Source organism: Pygoscelis adeliae, unplaced genomic scaffold (genome assembly GCF_000699105.1).
Source record: "Pygoscelis adeliae isolate BGI_AS28 unplaced genomic scaffold, ASM69910v1 Scaffold186, whole genome shotgun sequence".
NCBI lineage: Eukaryota > Metazoa > Chordata > Aves > Sphenisciformes > Spheniscidae > Pygoscelis > Pygoscelis adeliae.
In genome coordinates, this window is record NW_008825071.1 from 7,947,135 (window position 1) to 7,967,744 (window position 20,610).

Genomic DNA, 20,610 nt, shown 5'->3' on the forward strand with positions numbered 1-20,610 from the left:
ATCACTGCAGGCCACAGCTTTACATCACAGCTAAAGATTCTGCAGTGCTACAGACCCCCAAGACCTCCCTCCTTATACTTAAGCCATCTCAAGTGTACACATTAAAAAAAACCCAAAAAAACTTAAGTCCTATATACCCAAAGTACCTTTTAAGTAATAGGTGAATGAGCACAGGTTAAAGCTTGTGCACTCCGTACAGCTAACAGTCTCGGGACAAATTCCAAAAAGGTTTCTAGGGCCTGTCTGAGCAAATCTGTTCTAACATAACACCTGGCAAACCTGCTATGACACATACTATACCTCCACCTGCAATATTAAGATACGCTCTCATCTGGGGTTCTCATCTTTAATTTGCCTTTTAAAAGTATCACAATTATCCTCTGGGCAAATGTGAAGTCCCCCTTTCTGCTTTTCTTTGTAATCCCAACAGCATTTACTGCATCTCATCATCTTCATAAAACTCATGATCAAACTTCAGATATTTCAGTGACCAGCACTCCCCTGTATGATTTTTTAGCTTTTCTATGCAAAGTCCTACTGAAATACAGTACACGTTGTGCACATACACTTCTAATTTCTGCAAAATACATTACATTACGGACAAGCATAGGAGGAACAAGTAAACTCATGGGCCTTGCTGTGAATACAGGCAAAGTTTGCCTATTTGCTTTTATTCAGATAAGCTTAGATCTTTTGTATGTCTTTATAGTACAAACCACAAACAGCTGTTAATATGCCTTTCAGTCCCCAACAGAATTCTTCTTGAGTGGCTATCTTTTTTCAAAATATCACAAAGAACAGCTGGGTAATTCAAATTGCACTCTGCTGGTTCCCTGACACCATACCAAAGTGGTAAACGACCAGCAGTGTTAGAAGCAGCCCTGACCTTTAGTGCCTTCAACATGCTAAAACATGCAGCTTTGTCTCTCTCCCCTATTTGGCCTAAGTTTGTAACAGTGGTGGGTTTTGTTGGATCATAAACAGCTCGGATTTTTAGTCCACTTCCCCCGTATCTGCTCCCGGCATTATACGGAAAATTCCTTTCTCTCTGCCTCTTGCTTCTGTTATCCGGGCCATCAAGATTAAACGAGCAATTCCAGACCATGGGAGTGACACATTCCACAGACAGCTATAATTTTGGATTCACCCAGGAGATGAAGGTAGAGTCAAGAATTACTCACTAAATAGTACTTAATACTGAGAGTGCATTACACCTGCAACCACTGCAAGACAGCTGCCTAGCTTGAGAAACAGAAGGCAGCTTTGATCTGTAAGCGCTGGACAAGCCACGGGACTGAGCTACAGCCAGTCCCTTCCTCGATCCGGGCAACGGCCATCTGGTGAGCTTTTCGGGGAGGCTCCCACACCAATCTTGCCTTAGCTAGATTCTTGAGAAAGGAATGGTTTAGCACTATAAAGAGGACTTATGAGTAACTCGACCAATTATTATGGGTAGTTCTGATTACAGTCGTGTTTTTCTTTATATAGCTGTGCCAGCACCCTTCCAGAAACTTAAGCAAAAAAAAAAAAATGTTTCAGATAGTAAGAATTACGAAATCCTACACAAAACATACAACAAGCTCCATCAGGATATTAACTGAAGCAAATATCCACTGAACATGAAATCCTGAAACAATCATTTAAGCCAAACACTAGGGAAACTTAACATCTGACACTCACAAGGTGTCATTGCAAGTCTCTGCGATTCCTAATGCCAACTACGGAATATGCTGAACTAAACCTGTGGTGCAGTACACCACCGCCCTGCCTCACCCCGACAAATTAAATTTGTTCAAAGTTACAACGGGTTAACTTCATGCCAGCAGGTTTTAACTCCAGGTCAGGTATCATCTGTCCTTCCATAGCCAGCATAAAGCAGGAATAAACTCTGCGCAATGTGTTCTAGCTGATCTGACAGATACAACCACGTGCCTACATCCGATACCTATCAAATTAATTTTGCTGGCCGATCCGGTAGAACTCAGCTTCATTTGCAATGGCAACAGAGCGACAGCTAAAACTGCACTAATCAAATCCCGTGCAATCCAGACACTTGGCTCTTTTGCACGTTCTTCACATCCAGTCATCCCATTTTTTCCCCGCATTTCTTGCCCTCTGGCCAGTTGGCCAGTAAACACCTTCTCAGCACCATGTTGCCATGCTTTTACAGCAGAAATCCCTCAAAGATTTTTTTCTGGTTTCTTATTTAAGAAGATTCAAATTTTTTGCCCTTTTTTTTCAGAAGCCCAAACCTCTTCTAGAACTATAAATAAATAAAAAGTATACCTAAGAGGATCTTCTGGAGGACAGGAAACTGGTAATTAGTTCTTCCAGAACTGCTTATTCAATGGCAGTGCCACCAAAACATTATCAGACTCCTTACTGATAGCTACAAAGAGCATTCATTCTCCTCTTTTTTACAATGCAGCAAAGTACAGTCTTCAAGTAGTTCAACAGCTTACTCTGTATGAGTAAAGCATTTACCCATGAAATCCAGAGGCAAAAATGCTTGTTCAAGGCACAGCTCCTCCTAAGAAATGTCTAACACCTATTGAGAAGAGAAGGCTGGCAGAACACTTAGCCTTGATACCACTCCAGATTCTCATTTTTTATGTCATTACAGGATTGTGGTGGTTGGCTAATTTTAAGTTGATCAGTTACAATTTTTTCTTCTCAACTCTCAAGGACAGGCAAGAATTTTTTTGCTCCTTCCTTTTCCCTTCTGTTGCACTTTTTAGAGGTATGGCTTCCCTTGCCAGTAAGCCCGGATCTCATCTCTGCTACTGAAGTGGGTTATCAATGATTTCTTGCTGGCCTTGCTGTGCTCAAAGCAGTTCTGAATAGCAGTGATTCCAACTAGCGTGCTTCTCATTTTGCACTCCTTCTGCAGCCCTAAAAGAGCCTGCAAATCCCAACTATGACTCTGCAATGCTTTACATTCAGTTCCCAGTGATTCTGTTTTTAGCTCTTATGGGGCAAACAATTATTTTAATTAAAGCTGAAACACGCTTCCCCCTGTACTTGCCATGGAAAACATTCTAGTCATCACTGGTCAACAGTTTGTTATTTGTTTAGGGTTTTTCCCCAGACCAAAGTGGGCAGAAAGTACAAAACAAAACCTTGCACAAAACCAAGATCTGTTCTGTTCTATTTCTAACACTCTGAATTTGAAAGCTGCAACACAATCTTGGCTATCTTCATTTAGACTCCTCTTGTACATGGATTTTTTTTTTAATGGCGGAGAATAAAGCAAAAATAATCAAAATAGGAAAGAGCACTCAAACTCACTACATATAGGAAAAAGGCTGAGTGAATAACAAAGTTTCTGTTTTCAAAGAAAATAGATTAAAAAGAAACTCACAAGAAACCTGTTAGTACATCTAGTCATTCTTCCTGCTGTATTAAGCCAATGACAGAATACTCATTTGTATGCTGAAAACTTAAATCATCTCGCTTGCTGCCCCTAGAACTTCTCTCCATGGAGCTGACATCCTTTTCCCCCCGATGATACTAAGAGCAAGCTTCTCCCATTGTCAAGATGCGAACACACACGTGCTGCTTAAACTCTACTCACATCTTCCTAGTCAGCGTTTTAAACTCCCCCTGCAAATCTCACGACGATCTTTCACCAAGGCTGCATTCAGGTGCCATGCTATTCCTTTGTAAAGAGGCCTTTTCACCTCACGGCAAGCCTTTTACTTCCTAAACAGCTCAAACATACTCTATTTGACTATTCTGCAGTTCTCCAATACACAGCAATCCTCTTCTAAAGCTGGGCTTACTTTTCGAAACACGTACATACAACATTTAAGGACTTGCATTTTCTGGTTTTTTTATGGTTTTAGATTGCAAAATACCATGCTCTTTATTGTATACCCTCAACACACAATACTCCTTAGTGGACTCCTTAGTAGTCTTGAGTTGACAAATTTACCTCTGCACTACCCTTTCCTTTCTTTCCAGAAGTAACTGAAAACAATAATCACTAAACCAAACATTTCAGAAGCACTTTTCTAGTTTAAAAAAACAACAACAAAAAAAATGCTATAATGCTTATCAATAAAAGCTACATTCTTCATTTGTGTATTAAATCAAACAGGAAGATCTTGTACACATGTTACGCATCAGAACCTAGTCCTAAATGAAATGCTCATACTTTGGTACAGGCAGATCTTGTACTGCATGTCAACTCTACCAAAAAATATTGTAAGTTTCTGACAAATGGCTCAAGTCCCATCTTTCACCCTTTGTAGTTCTTAATTCCTTTGTTTTAACTCCAGTATTCTCACCTCTCTTCTGTCCAGAGATTTACTTTCTGCTGTGCAGTCTGAGCAGTGTAGGAGAGTCTGTCGCTGCCATGCTGATGCTGCCTTTCTGGAGAGAGCTGCTGCCGCAACAACTCTAACTCACGTTCATACATCAGCCGCTGCTCCTCAAGAGCGCTCCGCTTCTCTTCCAAGTACTGCTTCTCCAAAATCTGGACCACATTTTGTACTGGGTCTAAAAAGAAGAAAGGAAAAAAAAAAAAGAGAAAAAACCCAGAACAGTGAGAAAATGCAATTTCAGCATTACAGAACACCCATTATTTATTTGGTAACAGCAATCAACATGTCTCAGAGTCTTTGCAAACACAAGATGGCCATTGCCCACCAAAACAAAAGCCAAAATAATAAATATTGCATTAAATAAATAAATCCGAACAAGAAAAAAAAAAAATACAGCATGCAAAGAGGCTAGAACAATGGGGAAGACCCTCGTCTACTGCACACTTTAATACTGTGAAGTTATAGTATGTTCCAGAATCCCAGTAGGAAAAAAAGAATAGATGGAAAAGGGGACACATTAATAAGAAGAAAACAAAGCAAAATACAAGGGAAGATGATGTTAACCAGAGAAGGAAACGACTTACGGAAGTAAAAAGCAATTTACTTTCTCCATTTTGGTAGAGAATGAAACATGTTGGAGAGCTGCAGATGAAAATTGAGACAAACAAATTGCCTGACTAGTCACGCATCGCATTGCACCAATATGCTTCACAGCACTGAAGCAGACAAAGTACCTTCTGGAGGGGATTTCTGCATTTAGCTTTACGAAACACATTTCACCTCTGTATCAACCCAGAACAAATATCCATTTGGATACTCCATCCTAAAACAACAACTGCTTGTGTCAATCAGCTACAGTTAAACCTAAATTGCATTCAAATTAAAGAAACATTACTCTCTCTATTCCCGGGTTTAGGTCCAATGCCAGACTGTGCCTCTGAAAGGGCAATTCAATGCAATAAGCTCCTTCTATATACTACCAGTATGTATCTGTTTCATGTATATACATCTGAAAGCTTAAATACAGCAAAAAAGTGGTTTGCAAGACCAATCTAGATGAATATCTGAGTGACAGCACATCACCTAACAAATTGCTGATTCTGTACATCAGAAGGGGAAGGGAGAGGAGTTCCATAGCTGGAGTGGTGGATTATTAGGGGAAGCAACATTGCAGCTCTAGGACATGCCAGGATTTTCAAATTCAGAACACTTCAGCTTTAAAATAATTGTTTGTGATACCTCTTCCATTTTGCAAATATAAATGAAAAAAGAGCCGCTGTGACTTATACGGATGCCAGTCTGTCACAAAGGAGGGAGAAAAATAAATCTAGATTTAATTACACCGTCCCACTTTGGAACTAGAGGTGTGCTTCTCAAAAAAAAACCCACCCAAAAAACACATCAGTGCGATTTAGTTATGAACCATCTTGCTGTCAAAACTCAGTCCTCGTAAGATTTTGTACATGTTTTCCTGATACTACAATGCCACATGAAACAAGATTTGGGTTACTATAGCATGCAATAGAGGATTCACATGAAAGGTTCTATAGGGTTTTCATCACTAGCAGTGTCTGTTGGTCACCATAACACGTACACACACTCTCCCAAAAACCACATCCCCTGTATCTTCGCAAACCAATGTAGCATTACTGTATTTAGTAATCTATAACAACTTAGTACTAAAACTATCAAGACCAATTTTGCTAAAGATAAACTAGCTCACTGTCTGCAATTTTAACATACATGGCCATTGAGGCAAGTCACTTCATAACACAAATCCTTCCTACTGTAAGTGCCAGAGAAGCAAACAGGATCTCCAGGGTTCTGTTGTTACAGTGGGTTTGTATTTGCCTCTCAGCATCCTTTTTTGAAATATTAAGATTTATGTAAAGCACATCCTTATTTTTAGCAGAAAACAGACACTACTGCAAGTTGCTACTGTGGCCCTAGCCTTATCCATGGAAGAAATCACCGGCTTCACACAACAGCATCATAAAATACCACCACGATGGTAATCATAAAGCACAAAGTTAAAAATCAGTCAGTATAAATAGCAACCAAATAGCAAAACAGTGATGCATAAAAGTGTCTTAAAATAACCAGAAATATTACTTTTTAGTACGTGACATTCTCACAAAGACAGTTAGCTATTTTTAGCTTTTAAACAGACAGTGCAACAAAAACAATTGACTGAACCAAGTTCTAATATTCTAGACAACAAACCAAGTTATTATGTTGATCTGCATCATCATTATCCTCCCAACTCCTCCAGATAATACCAGAATTACCTTCACATGCATAGGTTTTACTGCATAATCCCTAAAACAGTTTTAGTTATGTGTAAGAATGGTTGAGAAATCAGGCATTACACAGAAGATAGAGAAGAGGCATGGAAGAAATTAAAAGCCTTCTATTGTGTTTGCAAACACAGGAAATGAATCTAAGGCTGACTCATTAAGACAAGACTTTCCTAAACTGCTCAAAGACCAGCTCCGAGTTCAGGGAGCAGATTTCCTTAACAAAAGCAATATTTTCAGCCACCTAGACTTACAGAATCACAGCCACCACAGGATCAAATTATACCATGGAAAATATTTGGAACAAGATGCAAGAACCTAGTCTAAAAATTCCCAATGTCAACGAAATCCACTACTGTTTAGGGGGAAAAAAAGGTGGGTTATGCTTATATTGAAATGCAAAAGGTAAATTTACACTTTTAGAAAAGTCTTAGATTTAACTTTTGAAAGAGTTTACACCGAAAACCCCAAGCCTTTCACAGTGAAAAAGCAAAATATGGTGTGAATTATAAACCATCTAGTTAGAAGATGAAAAAATAAACAGTCAAGTTTTTCACAATTCAAAAGAACTACAATAGTGTTTAAGTTAGATTTAAACACCATGTTCCACAATTTTGGATTTCTCATGCAAAGTCAAATAAATTAGGGAAGATTCTACCCAGTGCCTGCCAAACGCACAGCAAATTCCATACAGTGTTAAAAGTCCCAAGTCCCAATTCTTTACATATTTACGTGACGAGTTCAATGGCCCTGAGAAGACCATTCATATGCAGTTAATCCTCTGCAAAATGTTAGAATATTAACATTGAACCAGAAGAATGTACTTTCTCCATAGGATGAGCAGCATTTATCACCTTGCTGCAATGTCACTTAATTGACATTTAGAATCTGTTAATCCAGTAACAACAATGCTGAATAAATTCCTTAAGATTTCATGTAAGTGCATTTTTCTAAGCAAGCTAGAAGGTTATGACACAGGCTGCTTTGCTAAGTTTCATCAAAATCCCCACCCTGAGCTGTAACAGATTTGTTTGCTTAAATAAGAAGCTGCATAAACTAATCACATTGTTTACTTAACCACTGCACCGTATACAAGAATAAAGTAAACTTCTTTGCTGCATTCTGTGTTTGACCAGCATCACAAACTAGTGGTACAAAGCTGATCTGGCAGAATCCCCCAAAAGAAAGTGAACATGCTGAAGAGAGGAAAGAATCTGGATGTTTTCTTTACAGCTGTTTTCAAAGTTACACATTTTCCTCAGAGCTTCTCTGGAGCCGGATGCAATATGTGACACTGTTGTACGGGTTACATGTGATAAAAACAAATGTGTTTGCACCCTGGAGAAGCTAGGCTATTTATTTAAAAAGGGTTACTGTTCTCAAATAGACCAAGGGGGAAAAAAACCAAAACAAAGGAAAATCAAAACCTCTTGCTTTGGGCTGTATCAAACCACTGATGTGAATTAAAAATCCCAAACCCATACATGCCTATAAAATAACTATCTAATAAAATTTTTAAGACACCTCTTTATTCCCTCCCTAGGGCTTCTCCAGAGAATATGGATAATAGAATTAACTGTCTTCAGTTATTTAGTTATTTCTTCTTCCTTACCCATATTTATTTTTCTTTTTCAGGAAGAATAAATAAACAGCATTGCAACAAAGCTGCTTTACTTCTCACCCAACAAACTGGAAGCCTGTCATTAAAAAAAAACCTGTATTTTAGCTACACCATTGAGAAGAACAGAACCTGGAAGCGCTACCAGGCTTTGAATCAAAAGACCAGTCCATGATCCTCACAGTCACTTGTTTTGTCAGGGTTTTATTACCACTTACTGCTCCAACTTAGTTAAGCAACACCTATGTGGGAGGGAGCAGAAGAGACAAGAAGCAGAATAATTGGGTTATGATGCCTCTGAAACTGTGCGACACGTATGACTGCTAACATTTGCCATGCATTAGGGAGGAAAGAGCTCTAATGATACAGCAAGGTCTGTATTGTTCTTGAACAAAGACACAGAAAACAACTGACCAAGACAAAAATTGGTCTGGACCACAATCTATATTTAAAAAGCCTACAGAACTAAAATGTAAAGACACTTGAAATATTGTGAAGAATCATTTCCATCAGCTAGATAACAACATATGAAAACCAAAAAACGTGACTCTCCATTCAAAGAACACTGACTCACTGTAGACAGCTACAGTTTAGTCAAATCCCTGGTTAGTGACAAGCAGATCAAACATCGATTAATGCTTTCAAATTTCTCCAGCAGTCTCATGCATGAGCCAATTGAGTTCAAAACCTTTGTCCCAGTTTTGGCACAGATACGGGATGGTTTGAGGCCTTAAGACAGGTAACAGAATCTTCACAAGGGATGACAACACTGAAGACCACCAGGATGGCAGATTCATCTGAAATTCGTCTCCTGGTATGAGTGAACCATAATGAGAATATTTCTGTTATCAAACAGTAATTTCACATCAACTTAAATGACCTCACCCTGTAACTCACTCACACAAGCAATCCCATTAATATCAAACTGTAAAAAAACCTGCAAACTATTGCTAGAGTACCAAGCATATGAAACCATCACACTGTACTCAAGAGCAAATCAGACAAAGTTAAAGAATAAGAGGAGACCAAGAAAAAAGTTAATAGTGTATCTCAACAAGTAAACTATAGCAAACAATGGAAATACTGCAAAGATATGAAGAAAAGAGAACAGAAAGCAATGAAACACCATCTACTGGGTCTTCTTGGTCAGTGACCAAAAACCAAGGTATTTGCCTCTCAAATTCTGTCTATTAAAAAAACCTGTACAAAGCATTCAGCAGTTTGCCAAGTTTTTCAGCATTTCTTCATACCATATTATACCATATGAACTATGACTCGCTTTCTGGAAACCATGAAAACACCACATTGTTTTATATATACACCATACATTATTTTATATATACACCATACAATTATTTTCTATATACTGTATGTTATTATGCTGTCCAAAAAAAAAGGCATCACAATAGGTTTTAACAAAGATTAAATAAAATATTGAGAGTGATCAAGCATTAAAAACCACGCTAGCTGACATTTGACTATTGCTTTGTTATCATTTCAGCGTTTTTCTACTAAGGTTAAAATGGTATCAGTAATATTTGATACAAAAGGAAGGATGAAACTAACTGAGCCATACCTGGAGCACCCTTTTGTCTGCAGTAACTTGCAAAAGCAAGAGGTTAGTAGGAATTAGATGATGATTTGACATGATGATTACAACTCAGCTGCACTATAAAGGACAGATGTACAGATAAAATTGCATTGTCAGGGCACAAACCAACTACTAATTTGTGTGTGTGTCTGTATTTATACCTAGGTGCATATATTTTTTTAATTTAGTTTCTGTAAAATATCTTTTTCTGAAAATGCTCCAAAGGCCCCTGGAGCAAGTGTACCACTTGCTTTATCCAGAAATTACGTTCCATGCTGAATTTTTTAGACAATCCAAAAGAACCAGCTGCCTTACCATTACTATTCAGTGTCTTCATAATAACTTCCATTTGTGCAAACTCATAGTTGTAGTCTGGTTCTGAAGAAGCTTCACTAGCTGCATCCAGATCATGCTCTCCTAATGAAGTTTCTTTCTCAAGGTCTTTCAGCCAATCTCGTCGTTTCCTCTTTGGTAAATTGATTCTGTGTAAAAATTGAAATTCAGTTGCTAAAAAGTTTATGCAGAACAGTGGAAGAAAAAAGAAATAGGCTGAATGTAAAGAGGCCGGAATATAAATATCAACTATTACCTAAAAAAGTGGTTGTTTCCCCATAATATTCTATCTCCATGCCATAACTGAGTGACAGAACATACCAGTGCACCATTTACACAGGATCTGCAAGAAGAAAATACAACTTCAGTGAAATCCTAAAAATAAAAGGTTGAAAAGTAACTACAAGATCTACTGCTTCTCCCATCTACAGACAGTGATTTGTATCATATGATGCACAAATCTGCTAGGTTCTCACTAAAGAATCAACGGGAAAGTTACTTGTCTGATTTCTACTGTCAGAATTAAACACAAAGCACCTTTCCCCTCCAGCTTTGGCTGATAGAACTCTTCATTAAATATACAGACAAGGTTGCTTTTAATTGCACAGTTTTCTTTAAATGCCCATTTCTCAAACTGGGTCACTGCCTGCTTCTTATGAACAGCCTGTAAACTTGGTTGCATGCAAATCCCACTGATAAAACTCTCAAAGATATAAGTTAGTCAACACACAGTTGTAAAACATACTGTTAGCGTACTCAGCATTCACGCGTAAGAAAAGACCCTTAGATCGAAGTTTCATTCTTTCAGCAAATGGAGTCTCTATTATTAACAAGGGTCTACTTTTGTGAACATCTGGTATACTGCTGTATTTGCATTTAGGTTTCTTTGTATTTAAGTTTCAATCACAAAATGGGAAAAATGGAGCTGTTGAACTTTTGCATATACGAGTCAGAAAAAAAAAAAGCAGAACATTTTATTTGAAAGGGAAAAAAACTTAAGTAAAATGAAAAAAGCCTTTTCAGATGCAGTGTTCTGTATTCAGCCATCTCTCTCAAGTAAGTCAACACAGACATGTAAGCAATTGATTTAAAACCAGATTATTTCCCCCCCTCCCCCAATTAAATTCTGGTAACTAAATTTCTGTTGACACCAGTATCTTAAGAACAGCTACTTAAGCATTGCAGATCAGGCACGAGTAAAACAAAAGTATGTTTTTTCCACTGACATGTGCCTTTGGTTCTTGCCAGTCAAAATGACTGATTTCCAGTACAGTAACTATATCACCACAAGTCTGAATCCCATCTGTTTGAAATTTTGCACTGTAGGCTGCAGAAGAAAAATGCAAACGCTAAGAGGTATTTTACTGAAGGCAGAATGAAAGAGATCGGATTTTTTTAAAAGGTGTCTCTCAAACTTCTGTTTCTCATTCTAATACTATTCTACACATTATTTAGATATTCAGATTTCAGTCAAGCAACATGACTATCAACTAGGACAAAGGTACTGCTTATCACTTGCCATTGAAGATGAAGTGACAAAGACATCTACAATTCCACCCCAAGAGACCACAGTGCCCCCAAAATGAAAAATAATTAAAATACGGAAGTAGAAACAAAAGGAGAAACGTGACTTCACACTGCACATTTACTAGACACAACAGTAATTAAAGATTTAGAAAAGAATTTAAAGATCTTCAGATCTTTAAAACACCTCTCTCTCACAAAATACTGAGCTTTACAACAGGAACTACTCACGAGGCACAATTTATCCTCCCCCATCAAGGCAGTCTATTGTCCCACTGCACGGGTCAGGATAGCCAGCAGTGTCTCAGTGATCCTCCTACCACCCAATATACAGACAAGCAATGGTCCCTCATTCCTACTGAATACCTTCTTGCAACGGTTTATTCTGAGCCAAACCACTGATAGCCTGTTATGCTGCAGAGGGGGTGGGTGTGTACACGTGTGGGGAAATCTCAGCTTTATTGCTGAATTTCACTTCTAAGTATCCGTTTAAGTCACTATACTGAAGCTACTCATTGATCAGAATGTAAGATACTTCTGACTATGTAAAATAAAAATGCATGCAAGTTATCTTCTGGTAAAGAAAAGCAAATACTTCACTGGAAAGTGCTGCTGATCTTCCTTACCTTGCATTTTCTTTTGGTGTGAGTGTAACTTCTCCATCTAACGCAATATCAATCTCGCAGTGTTCTGGTTGGATTCCTATACCAAAGAGCTGTATATCCTGAGAGGTATCTGCACCAACTCTTGTGTGATCCTAGAAAATAAGCTGTTACTAAGAGACAAGCAAACTATCACTGTTTAGATAACTAAGAAAATATTAGCTGAAGCACTGAGACTGCACAATCTACGTGCTCTCCTTTGCTAAGCACTTCTATAGAGCAGAAATGGTGCCACAGCAGATTTGAAGACTGTAAAGGTCACACACAAACTGTTCTTCGGCTCTCCACTTTATCTTCATACAGTTTTAGATAAAGCAAAATAAAGCAGTCGACACACAAATTCTGATTTTAAAATATCCTCAGACCATGCTTGTATGCAAGCAATAAATGCAAATAGTGAAGAAAACCAGCCATGTCATATAGGTGTATATAACAGAGGGCAACATGGATAGTAAAACAAGGTGCAGAGTTGACTGCCTTTCAGAAAACAGCTATACAGCAATCAACTAAACATACTAATCTCTACATAATTTCAAGTTGTATTGTAAATTCTGCTGAAATACTTTACTTTGCTGTTGTTAGAGAAGTTTTGCTTTATTTGCTACTGTTCAAATACAGAAGCCCTATCTCAGCCACTAAAGCACAACTATAAAAATAGACAGGATACTCTTTCATATCTTATTGACAAGGAGCTCACATTTCCTTACAAACTTACTAGGTTTGTATTTGACACTATTTCACTCTGACACGAGACTATGCTGAACAGAATGGTATGAAAGCTAGCGGTACTAGGAAAATACATTTCTGTAAATTTTTAACAGTGCTTTCCCCCCCCTTCTCTTTTTCTTAAGCTTTTCTGTCAAAGACTATGTTTACTCTTACTGATTACTACTAAACATCATCTCTTTATGATTAACTCATTGAATATTTAAAGCAATCCTCAGTTCACTAACAAAAAGAAGCATCTGACACAAGGCTCTCACTTCAAGTTCAGTCCAAAAGGCAATTCTATTCACATCCTGTCTGGAAAACCTAGAATTTATCTCAACACTGGCACACGCCGAGCACTTCTCCCACTGTTGGCAATCAGGAGATGAATTAGGAAAACAATGAAGCTGAACTGCAAAGGGAGAACAAAAGCCTGAACAGTAGGAGGAGGCCTATCCTATTTTGCTGCAACTAGTCTTAAAAAATCTAGATACACTCTGAATAACAAATTGAGACAGATATTTAAAATAATAAACAAGTGTCCTTTCATTCTGTGTAAACATCCTGTTCACATTCTTACCTTTAAATAGTAAACCAAAAGCTCATTGAGCGCAGGGTCTGCATTCAGGTTCACCAGGTAACACTTGTCATCCCCCACCTTGATACCTGAAGACTCAAGGGAAATTCCCATGCTCTCTAGCTGTCTTTGCCTCTCCTGCAAGCACAAAAATAGGTTAATCTTGCCTGCTGCAATATGTAGAGACAAGTATAGCAAGTAAATGAAAACAGAGCAACTAAAAGTGAAGATGCGCATGCTGAACATTCATTCTGTATATTGCTACCAGAAACAGAACTTAAGACATTGGTAAAGTACCATATGTTTAACGGAATTTATTTTTACTCATGAACAATAAAAAGTTAGATCTAATCCTCAAACACCTCCTTCCCCAAAGCAGCACTTGCTTACCTAAGCAGCCCTACTGATTTTATTAGAGCTACTTGTAAGTAACACAATGTGGCTTTGAACCTCTACGTTAGTTAAAAACTAGTCTCAGTTGCAGTTATTTCAAAGATAATCATAGCCGTAGATAATTTAGAAAATAGCATGCCACAGTTTAGGTTTATTCTTTTGCAGTGTTCTTATTAATTCAGCTAAAGCATCTACTCGATCACACGTCTTTTGCTTTGCTACAGTTTGGGGTTTTTTGTTTGGCTGGTTGGGTTTGGTTTGGTTTCCTCCCCCCCACCTTTCTTTTTTTATTATTTAAACACAGTGGTTACACCGAAGCATGCTTCTCAAACATTAGGACCGGAAAGGAAAACCAACAATACTCGTTCTCCAAGCTATAGATGGAAATGATAGAAAAGTACACTGGAAGTCTTATTTTAAATACAATAATAATGTACAAACATTAGTGAATACACGTACACATTTTCCTTTTCTGGTTAAGTCGTCACTAAAAGCAAAAGTAACAAATACCGCCCAAAATTCTGATTCTTCCGTAACTCTTCATTTTCTTAGTCACTTTAAGGGAAACACATCCAAGATCCCACTGTGGTCTTATAAATAAATGAGCTGCCCAACCATATTTTGATGTTTTATTTTAAAATCAAGTATTGGCTTTAATCAATGATATCCTGACACAGCTACATTTATTCTAATGAAATTTAGACTTTAAAAAAAAAACCCAGAAACCAGGGGAAAAGACAAAAATCCAGAGGAATTCTAAATAGCTGGTGGGGAAGACAGCACAGTTCACTCAAGCTCATGAAATTCAGCTGACTTGCACTATATGAGTATCTGGCCTTTCCTCCTCAAAATTTCTGAAATACCTGTGCAATTTCTTCCGTTTTCCTTAGCTTTTCTTCCCAGGTGACTGTTAGCTCTTTTATTAGTTTTTCAGATTCTTCCAGTTTTTCCTTCAGTTCCGGTGCCTTCATGGCCTGAAAGATAGAAATTAGCAAAAACCTTCAGCTACTCTTCCCACTGCAATGTCTGCTTGCACAAGGAAACTGAACACAGCAACATAATATGAAATGCAACAAGTATAGATTTCAACTATATCCTCAGGTTTTCCATGGCAGAAGATGAAGAAACAGGTGACTTGCAAAGGAAGAGGACAGAATCAACCTATAATGAGTCCAGATCTGAAATAGCTGAAGATCGACATAGCTCCAGAGGCTAATGGAACCAACAAAATCTCTGGGCCTGGCCACTCAAACTTCAGTGTCTGTATAAAAATATCTGAATATTTAAAAACTTTAAGTCTTAGCTGTCTGAAGTTCAACTGCGAAGTCTTTCTTCCAACAGCAGTTTCAAATACAAATTCCTCTCGAAAATGAGCCTTCCATTCTATCTTGGTTTCGTAAGTGTTCCTAGAGTTGCATTAAAGCTTTCAGACTGACCATGTTGACTACCTTCGAAGGAAGGCATGCTCTGGAGCTAACACAGGCTTCTCATTTCACAATAGGAAACAAAAGCAAAGGGTTTGAATGCATCCAGTCCCAAGTAACCATTCAACAGGCTGGCCTATAACTCTATATAACTGTTTTTAACAGAAGGTATAAGAGAAAAAACATTTTAAAAAAAATTTGTAAGACTTTGGACACCATCCTACTGATTGTGTTCAGTCACAGTCTGCCAACATAATTAAGAACATGCTACAATAATATTTTCTGATTTAAATATGGGATTAAAACAGATTTTTATTTACAAAAAAAGTGAATGGCTCCTTTTTCTTAAAGCAGATTTTCCCATTTCAGCCTGTAAGGAACTGTTCATACAAGGAACATTATTCCTTAAATGAATGTGAAGTTTAAACACCACACAAGTTTACCTTCAGACACACTTCTGTTCTTTTTCCACCAGTATTTTGTGTCTTGCCTAAAAAGATCAAAAATATTTTCCTACAGTACAGTGCCTAATTTCTTCAGATATCACCAAGTAAACTATCCTACCCTGATACTTTACTCTCCAATTAGAAGTGTAAATCTAAGATAAGCAGCAATCTCACAGTGTTAACTGTTAAGGCAGTAAAGCAAATTGCTGATGGTTTTGCTGTTGCAGTTTTGACAATTTTTTACAGATTTTCACAAGTGTCAAGGAGAGAAACATCCCGCATATTTTGTGGTCCAATACCAGATTTACAGCTTTTCACACTTTTCCATTTGATGTCGTAAAATTATATAGTCCACCAATGCAAAAAAAAATTCTGCTAGTAAGTCTACAGAATGAAGTTGTACTCTAGCTCTTACCTGTGCCGCATCAATTATTGCTTGACATGAAGTTCTTCATGAACAGTCTATTTTGACAAGGGTCATCATCAGGACAATGTTGTCCTCATTTAAAAGTTATTAAAAATAAGCGAACATTATGTTGGATTTATTTCAGGAAACAGGTTAATTATTTAAAAAAAAAAAGTGCAAGACACTTCCTTTTCTCATTTTGTAAGACTTAGTAAGAAAGCTAGTCTTCCAGCCAGAGTCTGACATTTCCTTGGGAAACTCAGTTTACATTGTACTATGAATAATGTTACCTCAGCTTGTGAGAGCTGTTCTTTCAGTTTTTCAACCTCTTCACGTAATTCTCTGATGACCCTAGCATTTGGATCTTCATTCACCACAGCATGATTAACTATCCTTTTGGCTCTGTCTGCATATCTCAGAGTAGAGAGTGTTTCTTCATAGTTGTCTGCTGCTGGACTAATTGTGGCTATCATGGCAGTTTGGCTGTTTCCTCCCAAGTTGTCCTGTAGAGTGCATCCACAGAAAGTTTGACGATTAAAAATTCTTCTGAGACTACACAATGTCTTTACAAAGATACTTAAAATACAAAGGTTACTATTTAAACACTGAAAGGTACTCTGAATGCAAACATGATCCCTGAACAATTCCAGCCACCTCCACCAGCTTTGATTCCACTATAACTGAAAAGAGCCAAATAGGACTTTACATAGAATTAACACAAGATACACTTAGCTGTCTGTATTATTTGGAACAACTTATAGCCTTGAGAGCTCCTTAGCTCCTTTCTTTAAAAAAACCAAACAAACAAAAAAAACCCGATAAGTCCACATACACAGAGGTATGCTACAATGATCCTACAAACTATTAAGCCAACATCTTGTGAATGGGGTGAACGGAAAATATTAATTACCTTGAGAAGCCAAGTGAGTACAGAGTCTCTGTAAGGCACAAACTTGTTTTTCCCCTTCCCTGCTGCTTGGTCAGCAAGTGATGATATAACCAAGCCCAGTGTTGAAAGTGATCTATAAATGAAACACAGTAGAACAACTTTAACACATATTCCAAATGTAGATTTAATAAAACACAGAAAAGGGGATTCGCTAAAGAGTTTAATTTATGCTCTGCAGAAGTTCACATCCGATTTTTAAAATATCAGAATAATTTAAGTTGGAAATGACCACAGGAGATCAGCTTGCCCATTGCCTTGCTCCAAAAAGGGCAATGTTTTTACTGAAGTTACATATTTGGAAGGAAAAAAAATGGTATCTACAGTGTCTCATCTCATCTGGTACTAAGACCAAGATCCAGGAAGACTAAGTTGAAATATTCAGGTATTTTAAATAGTTTGAAAAGTGCAAAGCAGCTTGCTTCAGTACACGGAGAATGACTGCCTTTGATTACACATCTACCTTTTCTCAGAGACTAGAAGTCTTTCTATCTTGGACACTGCCTCATGACGCTGTTAGGAGTCAGTGTTGGCAGCACAGCAAGAATCCCCTGTCTCTAGAAACAATGTTTTAAGAGCACTGGCTCAACAACAGACTAAAACTGAACAATTCATTAGCCATAAGGAGGCACCTTCAAGACAAAGCCAGCTATGGCCCAGGAGAACTAGTCTGCCTGGTGAACCAGTAACTTATCAGCCATCACATGACAATGGAAGACTGCTCATCAGAAGATACTGATTAGGAGGTCCCTTGACAAATGGGTTGACTTATAATTGAGATGGAGCCTCACCAGCTTCTTGTGGGGGGAACAGACCAAACAATCTCCCAGTCACAAAAATGTTGCACAAGCATGAAAGAGAAAAGCCCCCAAATTGCTTAGCACGCAGCCACATCCCAAACACCACTCTGGCATCATGAAGAAAATACAGATAACTCATTCATTTTGGTACATGTACCACTTCCACCAACAGGGGTAACTGTGTTAGCAATCTGTGCAAAGCATATGTGCATCGTGTTATCCAATTGTTATACAACCCTGTGTAAATTTTAAGTGACATTGGGGCTCTTGGGGTGAGTATGTTTAAGATAATGAGCTGGTTCAGGAGCCTGAGAACATTAAACAGATGCCTAAAGGGTTTTAAAACAGACAGTGCTGAAGCCCAAGAGCATACTGGTCTGTCACACACATGCCCAATTATCCAGCTACTCTTTGTAACTACCAAGGAAAGCTTCAGCAGCATTGCAATTAGATAGCCAAATAAATCTTTATTTGTACTGTTCCACTCTGTCCTTTTGAGCTTTCTTTTCAAAGTAGTAGTACTATTTTAGCTGATAGGCCGTGTTTGCACAATATTTGTAACAGGGCCTCAGTGCTGCTTGGAACTACCAGTGGTTCAGAAATAACACTAGAAAATGACAAAAACGTTGCAGAAGAATATTTCAAGGATACATCTGACAGTAAGGTAACAAGAATCATTACGTGTGTGACAAAAGATGTCCCATATTGCATATAGCACAAAGCGGTATGAAGATATAGCATAGACCTGAAAGCAAAATTAGAAGGAAAAGAAATTTAACAAGAGGCTAGGCAATTTGATCTCCCAAGAGAGCACTCTATTTTGTAAATTTGTCTGTGGGATAAATTTCCAATTCACCTATGAAAACTTCACAGCAAAAAGGACCGTTAGTTTTAGTTTGTGACCTAAACAAAAGCCTAACAACCTCTGAAAGCTTGTGGGGGGAGGATGGGGGAGGGAGAATTGGTTCTTGCCTCCAATCTCTGGTCTCCACAGACAGAGGTGACAGCACGCTAAACATGTGAGAACAAACAGTAGGATGCTGTATACTGCTCCGTAGCAACCTCCTCCAGCACAACTGAAAAGCACCACCAGCATACTCCCAACGGAGTCCACCTTCAAGGACCGTGAAGTTAAAAAATCACCCTAGCCTATTTTCCTCCTATTCCTCTTTCCTTCTTTAAATGACAGGAAACATGAAAACCAAAGCCAAAAACTGAGGGAGGGGGCGTCAGTCAGAAGGGAGATAGGAAGAACAGGGATTCAAAAAGGCCTGTCACTGAAAACTATTTCACAACAGGGCTGCAACACCAATTTTGAGTTATGGGCACTGCATTTTAATAAGCAGGAAATTATAAGCTACAGTTTCTTAACACAGGATTAAAAAGATGTGATAGTATTTCTGCTCCTTATAAATACTGATTTTATTTTAAACTAACTGTTAACATCTGCAGTAAAAGCCAAACTGGAGTCATTTATGTATTCGGCTTGAGATTTCATAATACAACGCTGTTTAAAGACTTTAAGAAAAGCAGTAAAAGAAATGGCTGCCCAAAGTAATTACAGGACTCATCGGCTGCATTGCTTCATGCTAAATGATGCATCAGAGATCCGTCACTACTTTGATCCTATCTCACAATACTTATATAATGAATCAACCAGAAGGCCTAAGCCCGTAGCGCACGGCAGACCGAGGCAGTTACAGAAGCAGCAGAGTGAACTTATGTGGTGCAAGAGCATGCGAAAGTGCCATTTCTGCACACTTTGTTTTCCTTGCCCCTATTCCTCAGGCACGACCAGGCTGCCCTGGCTAGTGGGCATCGGGAAGCTCTCACGCTCCCACCACGGGCCTGAGTCAGCGGCATTGGAAGGGAAGTGGTGCTTCCTCACCGCAGGGAACAACTCTATCCCTAAATGACACCCATTCAAGCTACTTCTGTACAATTTACAACCAAGTTCTTCAATGAGCAGAATCCACCTTTCTATCAGTTAACTCTGAATACGAAAAAACTCCCTAAAATCAGCTTGGAGCCAGACCTGTCCCAACCCATTCCTTCCCTCCTCCGCTTACATTTTAAAGGCTTCTTTTTGCATCCTCAAGTTAAAATGACAGCTATGATTTTACTAATCAGAGTTAAAATTGCAGACTGCTCACAGAAAGTATTTTTCTTAGCCACTAATCGACAGCTTGTTTATTCTGCTTCCTCCTACTATTGTATTCTAGAAATTCTTTGACTACACCACAAAGAGTTGTTAAGCACCTGCGTTTCTACCCTCGGTATGGGAACTAGCACATCCTGGGGAGGAACAAGCACATCCAGCTTTCCTATGAGGTATGGCAAGTCCCCCAAAAACCTCGGTAACAAAAAGCAGGCACCCAGCACCTTCACCAAGGCAACTCTGCATCAGCTCTGAGAAAAAACAGAAGTAATTTTTATTACAACTTTATGAAGATATTAACAAAATAACACAACTCTCTGTTGTTTCAGTAAGTGGGAGAGCAATCCATCGCCTCCCCTCTGCAACATGCTGTCCCAAGACAGGAACGAGTGTTTACAACAG

The 20,610-nt window shown here is 38.4% G+C and overlaps 1 protein-coding gene across 1 annotated transcript in view; it reads right to left on the reverse strand.

Moving 5' to 3' along the window:
• KIF13A (kinesin family member 13A) overlaps positions 1–20,610 on the reverse strand; it is a 116,751-nt gene that overhangs the window by 26,739 nt on the left and 69,402 nt on the right. The window contains exons 9-16 of the mRNA XM_009326501.1: positions 17,215–17,326; positions 16,595–16,807; positions 14,892–15,002; positions 13,639–13,773; positions 12,315–12,445; positions 10,421–10,507; positions 10,147–10,313; positions 4,290–4,500 (exon numbers count right to left, since the gene is read on the reverse strand). Of these exons, the coding sequence (XP_009324776.1) occupies positions 4,290–4,500; positions 10,147–10,313; positions 10,421–10,507; positions 12,315–12,445; positions 13,639–13,773; positions 14,892–15,002; positions 16,595–16,807; positions 17,215–17,326 (1,167 nt within the window). The remainder of the gene's footprint in view (positions 1–4,289; positions 4,501–10,146; positions 10,314–10,420; positions 10,508–12,314; positions 12,446–13,638; positions 13,774–14,891; positions 15,003–16,594; positions 16,808–17,214; positions 17,327–20,610) is intronic.